The sequence below is a fragment of the Dendrobium catenatum genome, unplaced genomic scaffold (genome assembly GCF_001605985.2).
Source record: "Dendrobium catenatum unplaced genomic scaffold, ASM160598v2 fragScaff_scaffold_1347, whole genome shotgun sequence".
Classification (NCBI taxonomy): domain Eukaryota; kingdom Viridiplantae; phylum Streptophyta; class Magnoliopsida; order Asparagales; family Orchidaceae; genus Dendrobium; species Dendrobium catenatum.
In genome coordinates, this window is record NW_021319809.1 from 739,829 (window position 1) to 750,844 (window position 11,016).

Here is an 11,016-nt window from a genome sequence, read left to right on the forward strand (position 1 = left end):
TTATTGTATGTAGCCTTCAAACCCCATAAGTTAATTGTAAAGAGACGTATTTTGAATATTTGGATACAATATTGATAGGAAACACTAGGATTCACAAGTTTTCCTAGCCAAAATCAGTAAACTGCAACAGATTTATTGCTGTCCACAACAGGAAACAGCCCAAAAATAGAGAAAAACAGGAGTTTTACACGAGAAATCTGAGAAAAAACGAAGAAAAACTCTTGTATTTCACTAGTAGATGAATAAAACAGCAAAGATACAATTGATCCTCAATTCGAGAGGAGGATCGATCTCTCCCAAATCTCTAGACGCCGCTAGAGCCCAAAGAAAACCTAATTCTAAGAGATCTCAAATTTCAGCCAAATTCAAGATACCCAAACCCTAGAAAAATCAACTATTTAATGCATACAATTCAAAAGGAATTCCCTAAACAATCCCTACAATCAATTTCCCTCCTAAAATCCATTCAAAAACCTTCCTATTCGGGCGTGCGGCTGAATCGGCGGCGTGCGTGCGGAAACAAGAGGCGGAGCTTCTGCCTCGTTATGGCTGGGCCGGTCCCGCGTGGACCGGTCTAACAAATATCTTTTTCACACTTTCTAACATTTTGAGCAAACTTGTACCCTTATTTTTTTTCTCATTATTCATGCTCACCAAACTCTCTATAAACTCTCCGACATTTTCCTAAAAAGTTATTTGCTAGTAAGATTAGGTGTCATCCACAATCAAATTCGAATGTAATTTTCTCAGCCAAACAAGTTGATAAATCACTCTCAATATACTGTTAAGAGTTCACACAAAACTTTAATGAACCAAATCATCATGATAAAGTGGCCATGAATGATTCAAATTACATTAGAGCATACAAACAGACCATTTTCCCTTTTAAAATGGCCAATCTATGGCATTTTTGTTAGCAATAGACAAGCCCTTTCTTTTTTAGCCGTGTTTTCTCTGTAGTTGTTCTTGTTTTAGAGTATATTATCTTGTTTGGTAATGATCTTAAATCTTCAAGTACTAAAGAGCGTTTGGAATTACTTTTTTATTTTATTTATATTTTAATATGAAATAAAATATATTTATTTAATATTCTATAAATTATGTTATTATTTTTACTGAGTATTGTGTAAGACAATAATAACTTGGCAATGAAAGTGACTGATTGTTGCAGAGACCGATGGCCAGCAATAGTAAACAAGGGTGGGAGTGATTTCAGTTTTCTTCCTGATACGGACTACAGGTGAATGCCCTCAAGGTGTTTGAATAATTGTCTCACAGACTGCAATTTTTGGTAAGACATATTTACTTTACTTTACATACATCTAATCAATGCATGCATCTAACCAAACAAAAAAATCTATTCCTCTACATTTACTTTACTTCAAACCAAACAACCTAAAAATATTTATTTTACATTACATTCACTTCACAATCAACCAAATGACAACACCTAAAAAAATCCAAAATAATTTTAGACTTTTTATGAAAACTTTGATTGATTTAAAAAAACAACTAAAATATACATAATAAATATATTTTGTGCCGTTGCCAGGTCTCAAGTCCTAGATGAGAAAAGTGAAAGATTGCATTAGGTAGTTGACAACTAACATAAAAATTGTTGAATAATCATGACATGAAATTTAGCCGACCCCACCTAGTGAAGCAAAGACTTGTTTGTTGTTGTAGTAGTAGTAGATAAAATTAAAACAATAAATCATTCGATGTGGTGCCTAAGTTTAGGGAGAAGTACCAAAACTGTGAAGTATCAGGTCTTTATGAAGAACTAGGCACCTGGGCACATGCGATCCAGTCCAGTCCAGTCCAGTCCACTTTATATCTTCCAGCTTAAAAGCTTAAGCTGGTGAATAATCGAAGATTTCTCCCCATAATCGTTGAGAAAGATGAATGCCATAAGGCCCATAACGTGATGAACGAGAATGAATGGTCCAAATCGTCAGAATAATATCAGCTGTATTAATAGCAAATCAACGCACAAGATTGAGCAAATTATAAAATTTAGAGCAATCACATCACGAACATGTTAACAGAAACATAAGCCAGCAAATCAAATCAGTCCATCCAAGTAAAGAAATGTACAGAAAATTTAAGTATTATTTGGGACGGCTTTTTTACAGCTTCTTAAAGCAACTTTTAAGTACAAAAATTATAATTTTTGTACTAGAAAGCTGTTTTAAGTAGTAAAAAAGCCACACCAAATGAAGCCTTAAACATCACGCTTAACCGATCAATTATAATGACCAGTCTCACTATAAAAAAAAAAATGATCAGTCTCACTAACATTCTGTTTTTCTTTCTATTTAAGAAGATTAAAAGCATATAGATGAGCTCAAGACTCATAAATTGCTCCCTCTTGTGTGTACCAGTTTTTTCTTTTCAAGATTCTGAAGTGAACTCTCTCATGAGAGTTGAATCCATGGATTTATGATTCGGAGGCTGCTTTAGCTGCAGAAGATGGGAGAGGCCGGCAATTACATGCATTCGGCTGCTTGGAACCCCTGTTTTTGCCAAAGCTCTTCCATGTTTATCGAGCAGTACGAAGCAGGGAACATACTTTATGTCATAGTGAAGGAGCTGTACAGAGAACCTAAACTTTCAGAAGCTATTGAGCACAACATAAGAAAATTTTACAAGTGCAAGATGGACTAAATAAAATAATAACAAATAGAAAAGGAAACTCGGAAGAAACCTCTTTCCATGTAACCTATAGGTACCATTGGCAACATTTTCACCGATCTTGAACAATGGAGGCAGAGCATTTGCATAAAACTCTTTGCTTCTTTTGGAAATGATAATGAAAATAATAGAATGGAATTGAAAATTGATTTCCCTCACTGGTTTGGTTGATGAGAGAATTAGTTAAAAGATATTCTCATTTCTTTTTTGGGTTGGGTGGGTGTGAAACTGCCAATAAAAATGCATTGTTCGCATTTTATTAGAAAAATAGATTTTCTATTAACTACATTGCAATCAAAAACTCAAATATATTCATAGTAATTCTTTCAAGCCAAACAAACCATTAGCTTTGATAGAATGTGTTTAAGAGGATTTAAAGTGTTTAGTTCATTAAAATATCATGTGTGGTGCTATGTTATTAGCAGATGCCAATTGTTTGGTTTATTGACATCTTTAAATAATAATCCTATAAACAGCATTTATGTCATATTTTGATGCCGTCTAAATGTCAGTTAGGATTAGCAATTTTGCTCAAAACTCTAAACTCGTTCAAGTTTTGAGACAACTTAAAATCCACACTAAAAATTTTAAGTCAAATAAGAAATGCACAAAAAGTGATTCCGGTTGGCGCAAAATATATGAAGTACATCAAATTTTTATATATAATTGTGCATTCAACAAGTGAAGCAAAAGTTTAAATTCGAACCTCACTCGCATACAGCAGAGGTTCAATCAAACCTCTCCTCTCACTACTGCATTTCTCCTTTTTTTTTTTTTAATTATTCGAGTAAACCCAAACTCATTTTGAATTACCTGAGAATCAACTCATTTCGAGTCAAAACTACATGACTTGAAATACATTTCAAATTCAAGTTGGTCAAGACTCGGTTGTTTCAGGTTTGATGGTAGTTTAACTCTCTCAACCACTGGTCAATGGGAGCCCTAATGTTGGATCATAATCATCTTTGATCTTTTCAGATAACATTACACTACAACAACAACATCAAGCCTTTACCCCATTACGTGAGGTCGGCTACATGAATCCTTTTTCGCCAATGTCCTCTTAAAAGTCAAATTCTCGTTTAACATCTAATAAAGAATGATCATTTTTAATATATTATAACCAAGTCTTTTTAGGTCTGCCTCTACCTATCTTAACATAAGTCAAATCTAATACCTCTACTTTCCTAACCGGGTCATCGGAAAGCCGCCGTTTTATGTGACCAAACCATCTAAGGCGACTCTCTCTAATATTATCTTTTACTGGAGCTACTCCAACCTTTTCACATATATGCTCATTTCATATCCTATCTCTAAGGGTAAAGCCACTCATCCACCTGAGCATCCTCATCTCTGCCACACTTAACTTAGCATTATGCTTCTCTTTTAATGGCCAACATTTGGCACCATAAAACATTGCAGGCCTCACCACCATCTTATAGAATTTTCCCTTAAGTTTGAGGGGTACTTATATCACACAACAAACCCGATGCATTCCTCCACTTCAGCCATCCAACTTGAATTCTGCTGATAATATCCCCATCTATTTCACCATCACTCTGAACAATAGATCCAAGGTATCTAAAACATGTACTCTTATTAATGACTTGATCGCCCAAAGTCACAATCCCCTCACTAGGTCTATTACTACTAAAATTACACTCCATATATTCCATTTTAGATCTACTCAAGCGAAAACCTTTAGACTCTAAGGTTGACCTCCATAATTCAAGTTTACCTTCAACTCCCTCTCTAGACTTATCAACAATAAGAATGTCATCAACAAAAAGCATACATCAAGGTACATCCTCTTGCAAATGTCTAGTGAGAACATCCATGACTAAAGCAAAAAGATATGGGCTTAAGGATGATCCTTGATGTAACCCAACCGAAATAGGGAAATACTTGGTCAAACCATCTTGTGTTTGAACACAAGTAATAGCTCCTGCATACATATCTTTAATGATTTGAATATAAGCATTATTAACTACTTTTTTTCGAGAACTCTCCATAGCACTTCTCTTGAAACTTTATCATATGGTTTTTCTAAAGCAATAAATATCATATGTAGATCCTCCTTAATTTCTCTATATTTCTCCATCAAACCTTTTAATAAATGTATGGCTTCCATAGTCGACCTACCCGGCATGAATCCAAATTGATTTTGAGAAACATTAGTATCACGCTGCAACCTATGCTCCATTACACTGCTAAGCAAAAAAAAGGAAAAAAAAAAAGCTAAACCAAAATAATCGCATTCAACTGATCACATCATTATCTAAATAACATAAACCAATAAACCAAAAAATTGCATTCAACTAATTAAATCATTATCTAAATAACATTGCTAGGTAGATAACTTTGATATCAACATAAGGTTAAACATAATAGCCCGTAAATTTGACAAGAATTTAATAAAAAATGAGCTGAAAGAAGCAGTCGTCACAAATAGTATAACACGAGATTCAAAACCCTACAAGCTAGCAGCAAATTTGAAGCATCATTCCAAATAATTAGAGCAGAAAAATAAGGCATTAAATCAAACTTTTAAGGCATCTCCAAAGTTCAAGGCATTTCCATTGTCGCAAATCAAATTAAAGTATCCCGACCAGATTATTTAGCTTTTGTACTAAATGAGCATAAACCCATGCAATGCCCATTAAACATTGTGCTGAAGAGCATGCCAATGTTATTGCTATAGGAGGTTCTACAGTAACAGTGTCAAAAAATAATATTCCCTACAGCTCAAAGCAACTGTTCATTGCATCCTAAAACTTAGGAGCAGCTTATGATAAAAGGATAGGGACTTCTAGAAAGAAAATTGTGAAAAAAACTGAGGTTATAGATTAAGGGGAATCGTGTTTATATAGGAATTTTTGTGCATAATGGGAACTAAAAGGAACTAGTGATTGAATATTAAGACACATGTAAATGGATATCTGTGTGCGTGTAAGGCAAAAAATAAAATTTGTGTGCACGGGTTTTAGGCATGAAACATAATGCCGCACACCTGGACCCATCAAAGTTCCTGAATAGCTGCACTCCCTTAATATATTACATAGACAGAAAATGAGGAGCCTTGAACAACTTACTATTTCATTAGATAAGGTGAACACAGCTAAAGAAAATAATAATAATAATAATAATACAACGTTCTCTAGCATGCAGAGGATGTGATGAATGAACTTACAAAACAACGAAAACAAAAAAACTAGTAGTTATCACAGTATTCTTGAAATTTTTAAACAACCTATAAGGTTCTAATATCCAGTTTAGTATGAAACATGATACTGAAACAAATGTGAAACAATCATCATTTAGCCTTATCTGAACTATTTAGGATCAGCTTCAAGAATACTACCTTTTCTATTTGCTCTTGATAAGAGCTACTTGAGTTAAATATGCCATGTACTAACCTTCTTGATCTTCGAATCTGTGTTATAAGTTAAAAGAAGTAACTTATAAAGTTATATCATGGAATATGCTGGTAGGGTTAATTTTAGATTTAGAGGTGAGCAAGGCATGTTTTTTGAGTGGTTATAGGGCTGATTTTAGCGGCAGTGTTCTAGGGACAAGTTTTGTACAACAAATATGAGAATAAAATAAACAAAAGAGGGCTTAATGAGAGGCCATTTATTTGCTAAAATCCACATGAAAATGAAGAAGAATCTCACAAAACAAGTGACATAAGAGTTGAGTTCTTATACTTAGTAGTGGCCATTACAAAAAAAGATTAAGCTTTTAAATCGATGATATCTAATAATATAAACTTTACTCGAGCTGATCAGATCTACTGATGTAACCTAAACTCAGGCCATCAATGTTACACCCTCCCTAATAAGTAGTATCAAAGTCAATTGCTCAACTAATATAAATTGCTCCGTGCAGCTTTTAGCAACCAAGGACCTTGACAGCTTTGTACGTGATTAAGAGAAGGTTCAAGAGTGGGTGATTCTTACACATGCTCCACATGATTGAATGAACTATTAATGAATGGCATTTGATGACATTGAAAAGCTTATTTTTGAGAAGAAATGATAGACAATACGAAAGGCTTTCATATAAATATGTCATTTTACGATCCACATAAGAGCTGAGAGTTCTCCTAGAGTAAAAAAAATTAAAACTTGACTTGTTCAAAATCTAGCAATCCCTTGACCATTTGATTGAGCTTTTTGAGTTGATGTGTGCCTTATGTATTAGGATCCACTCAAGCCCCTGGTGTTCCACTCTCCCAAGTATTATTCATCTAAAATTAATTTATTATCCAATAATTATAATTGTAAAAAAGGTTGGGAGTTCTGTGAAAAAGCACAAAATCCAGTTGAATATCATTGACAACAAAAAGATTTCAATATTAAAATATTTGTTGAGGAAAATATGGCTGATTTAAGGGAGTGAGGATGAGTAAGGCACACGAAGGAATAAGCATACTGAAGTGAAACATAACAGGAAATTAGGAATTACAGGAATTTAATAAAAACTTGTTAAGCTTGCTAATTTTAAAATTAATGTTTCACCAAATTATATTCTAGGATTTCTTAGTTGTGGTTGTGCTTTGACGTGCAGTTACAAGAAAGATTAACATGACAAACTTAAAATAACAACAAACTTATAGTAAAGCTAAAGGCATAAACAACAAAAATTCACCATGTAACAAATAGAAATTTTACCTTGAGTTCCCCTCACTTTCGCTCTTGAGGTGGTTTTAATGGTTTCATACCTTATTAGAATAAAAGTGTTTGCTTTGTTTTTCTTACGTTTTCTCCTTCGTATTCTCTCTGATTCCACTGTTTTTGGCTGTTTTACTGTGTGGACAGCAGTTTTCATCCTAGATCTATTGGGTTTTGGTGAGAAACACTTGGAAATCCAAGTGTTTCCTATCAAGATGCCACAAAAAGACAACAAACGCCTACAATATTGTCCAACGAAAAGTTAGCTGGAGGGAAAGAAGTTGGTGGATGTCCAATAACTCGCCACTGTCTGGAGATTTGGTGCTCGTCGATGGCAGAAGTTAAAGTGAAAAGGATCTGGTTGACGTAGTCGTCGACAATGTCGTCGGTCTCCAAGTTGAGGTCGAAGAAGGATGATCGGAGAATATCCACTCGTCCTAGAAGATCATACATGAATCTATGATCGTGCTCGGGATCGGCCATTCATGGATAGGGAGGCCAAGGGGATTGGTTGTCTTCTTCCTTGAATATGTAACAAGCATGAGAGGGGAGACGTAGGGGAGGAGGAGGAGCCTTGGTGTGGTCGGCCAAAACAAGAAAAGGGCTAGGTGTGTGTGATTGATTAGAGAGATTAATTGTAGAAAACACAAAGGGAAAGAGGGGAGAGGGGCGGCTAATTATCTCCTTAATTGGAGTCCTTAATGAGGAATGAGATAATTAGGAGAAAGGGAGAGAGAGGGCCGGCCAAAGGAGGAGGAGGGAGGGAGAGAGGGGGTCGGCCAAAGGAGGAGGGGGGAAGTGTCCACATACAATGTATGTGTCTAGGTGCAATGAATGTTAAAATTGAAATTAATCCCAATTTAATTTGAGATTGGAGGGGATTGGGGAGGCTTCCTAAAATAGGTTTATTAATTATGAAAGGTTTTGAATTTCAAATTTAATTTGAATTCAAATTAAGATACTATCCAAATTAATAATAAGACTAATTAGGAATGTGTTTAAGAGGCGATTTGAATTTGAAAACAAGGGTTTGTGGAGGAGGGGCCGGCGGCTTAAGGTGGAGAGAGAGGAGGCCGACGAGTATGGGTGGAGGGGAGAGGTGTGGCCGGAATTTAGGGGAGGTGTGTGGGTGGCCGGCGGTATGGGGTTGAAGGAGAGGAGGTCGGTGGCTTGGTGAGGAGACAAGGGTGGGAAAGATGAAAGGGGAAGGGAAAACCGAGAGCCCGAACTTTTCCGGCAGCTATCGGGTATTGCTTTGTCCCTCTCCTAGGATTCTCTCTTCTCTCAATAGCTCATAAAGAAACGAAAACAAAAGTTGAAATTTTATTCATCATCCATCATAATAGGGAGAGCCATCATATATGCGCCTCAAATAAAAGAAAAATACAAAGACTCAAATGCCCTCGGGGTTATACAACATAAACTAATCCCTCTCAGGGTACAATGATAAATCAGAACATAAATAAAATAAAATACATAAATGCATCATAAATAAATACTTTGAATCGTAGTTGTCGATCTATGATTCCTCTGATGATAGACACATCAAAATCTCCTGTTGATGTCCTCATCACATACTAAATCCCATACAAAGCTTTGAAGTATTTAAAGGGTTAAAGAGTGCATCACACAATTCCAAACAAGTGGAACTGACGGGACAAAGCTTTAGGGTAACAGAAAAAGAATAGTTCCATTCAACAAATCATAACATAGCTAAGCTGTAAACAGCATATGGTGCTATTTGTTCACCATAAGCAGCAGATGAAACGACATTAAATAAAGAGGATAACAAATGTACTATGGCAATTATATAAATAAACTCAAAAGGCATGCTACATGGCCATCATCAATAGGCAGCCCATTAAACTTGGCTTAAATTAACCTATGATTATTCATGGGTTAAATTTTAGTGGAATGTTTAAGTGGGCCCAAATTAGTTAGTTAATCCCAATTCAATCCCGAACTAAATAGATTGAAATACTTAAACTGACCTCTAAAAAATTCACAGCATTAGGACTTCCATCATCTCCGACTAAAATAGACATATATGCTCTCTGCTCTGTAAATGCAACCCCAACCCCCCACTCAATCTCCTCCTGTTTATCATCTCTGCCATTAACAACTTCAAAAAAAAGCTTCTCCAATATTATTTTTGTTAAACTTACACAGAAATAAAGATATTTTTAAATATTAGGCGATTCATAATTGTTTAGTTCACAAGTGCATAGTTGCAATGATAAAAAAGTCAAAATTATGAGATATAAATTGTTAAAATCCATCTGCAATAAGAATAAACATCCATGCCCTTTGTCTCAGTCAATGCAACCCCAACCCCCAGCTATATTTCTATATCAATAATATAGCTTCTCCAATCTTCTTTTCATCATAATTATCAAACAATACAGTAATTTTTAGACATATAAACTGATGTAAATAATTTTTTTGTGATTCATTATTTTTTAGTTCACGAGTGCATATATGTATGGTAAAAAAGTTAAATGCTTCGAATACTAAAGAACTAACATAAGTTGAAGAAATGATTGGAACAAAAAAGAAAAGAAAGATTCAGAGACACCGTTGAATATTATAGAGAACAGAAAATCCATATAAGTCTAAAACTCAATAGTACGGAATGAAACGATTTTGGTATTTTTAAGACTGATCATTTTTCTCTCGCTCCTATCATAAATTATATTCCTCAGAAGAAAATATAAAACCATGAAAAATAAACTAAATAAGACCTCGGGAAGCAAACATAAATTTAATTAAGTCCAAGCACTAGTGAAAAACGCAGGGCTAATAAGAAGGTTCTCACCTCGGGAAGCCATCTCTCATTTTCAGCATCAGCGAGGACGAAGCTGACCCAATCCGAGTTTCTGCCTTCTAATTCTAGCACAAGATCGAGCAAAGAATTACAAAGCCTACACTTGGGTGAGTAGAACTCGACAACCGTCGCTTCCTTCCCACTAGCCAGCGCCGACGCCAGTGCTCGTTGTTCCGCCTCCCCCTGCTCCTCCCGCTTGAGTGGCCTATCCATCGACAACCTCGCAGGCTTGCGACGGAGCTCCATAAAAGGCTCGCCGTTCGTGGCGACAGCAGCGGGATTAAAGAGGATATTCTGCGCGAGAGATCCCAGGTTCTGCAAAGATTTGAAGAGCCATGGGACCGCTAAGTTCCCGCAAGCGTTAGGATTTTTAGGGTTCGAGATAGCATCCCATGGCCATTTCCAGCAGAGTAGCGGGGACTTAGGAGCGGCGCCCATTTCCAGATTGAACAGACAGAGATCAGGACTCGACGGAGCTCCGTTCCGGACCTAAAGATGTATGAATCGAGTCTGGTGTCACTAGAAAAATAATGATTCTCTCAGCTGTTTCGCAACAAGTAGCATTTAATTTTAGTTGAATTTAAATTAAATTCTCTAAATTTGGCTATTTGATATGATATATGTAAAATCCTAAAAAATTATTTGTCAATATAATTTAGAATTTAAAATAGTTGGTTTATTTAGAAATTAAATTTAATGCGGCTTGAATTGAATATATTATAATGATAAATAATAAAATTAAAAATTAACTGAACTATTATTAATTATCAAATTATTTATTTAGGTGTTAATTTTAAATGACTCATTATATCACTGATTATCTAA

At 35.4% G+C, this 11,016-nt stretch overlaps 1 protein-coding gene across 1 annotated transcript; it reads right to left on the minus strand.

Annotated features, from left to right (window-relative positions):
- Positions 1–2,047: 2,047 nt before the first annotated feature.
- Positions 2,048–10,720, minus strand: LOC110108023 (thiol:disulfide interchange protein TxlA homolog). Its single transcript, XM_020838508.2, has 2 exons — positions 10,183–10,720; positions 2,048–2,592 (listed from the first exon to the last, which is right to left on the minus strand). Exons 1-2 carry the CDS (start codon positions 10,627–10,629, stop codon positions 2,395–2,397), a joined length of 645 nt encoding a protein of 214 aa, XP_020694167.1. The 5' UTR covers positions 10,630–10,720; the 3' UTR covers positions 2,048–2,394.
- Positions 10,721–11,016: the final 296 nt, after the last annotated feature.

Excerpts from the sequence above, each read along its gene's own strand:
- LOC110108023 (XM_020838508.2), bottom strand. The coding sequence starts at position 10,629 with ATGGGCGCCGCTCCTAAGTCCCCGCTACTCTGCTGGAAATGGCCATGG. Across the intron at positions 2,593-10,182 it reads ATGAGAGATGGCTTCCCGAG|CTCCTTCACTATGACATAAA; the intron begins GTGAGAACCTTC and ends TTCTCTGTACAG.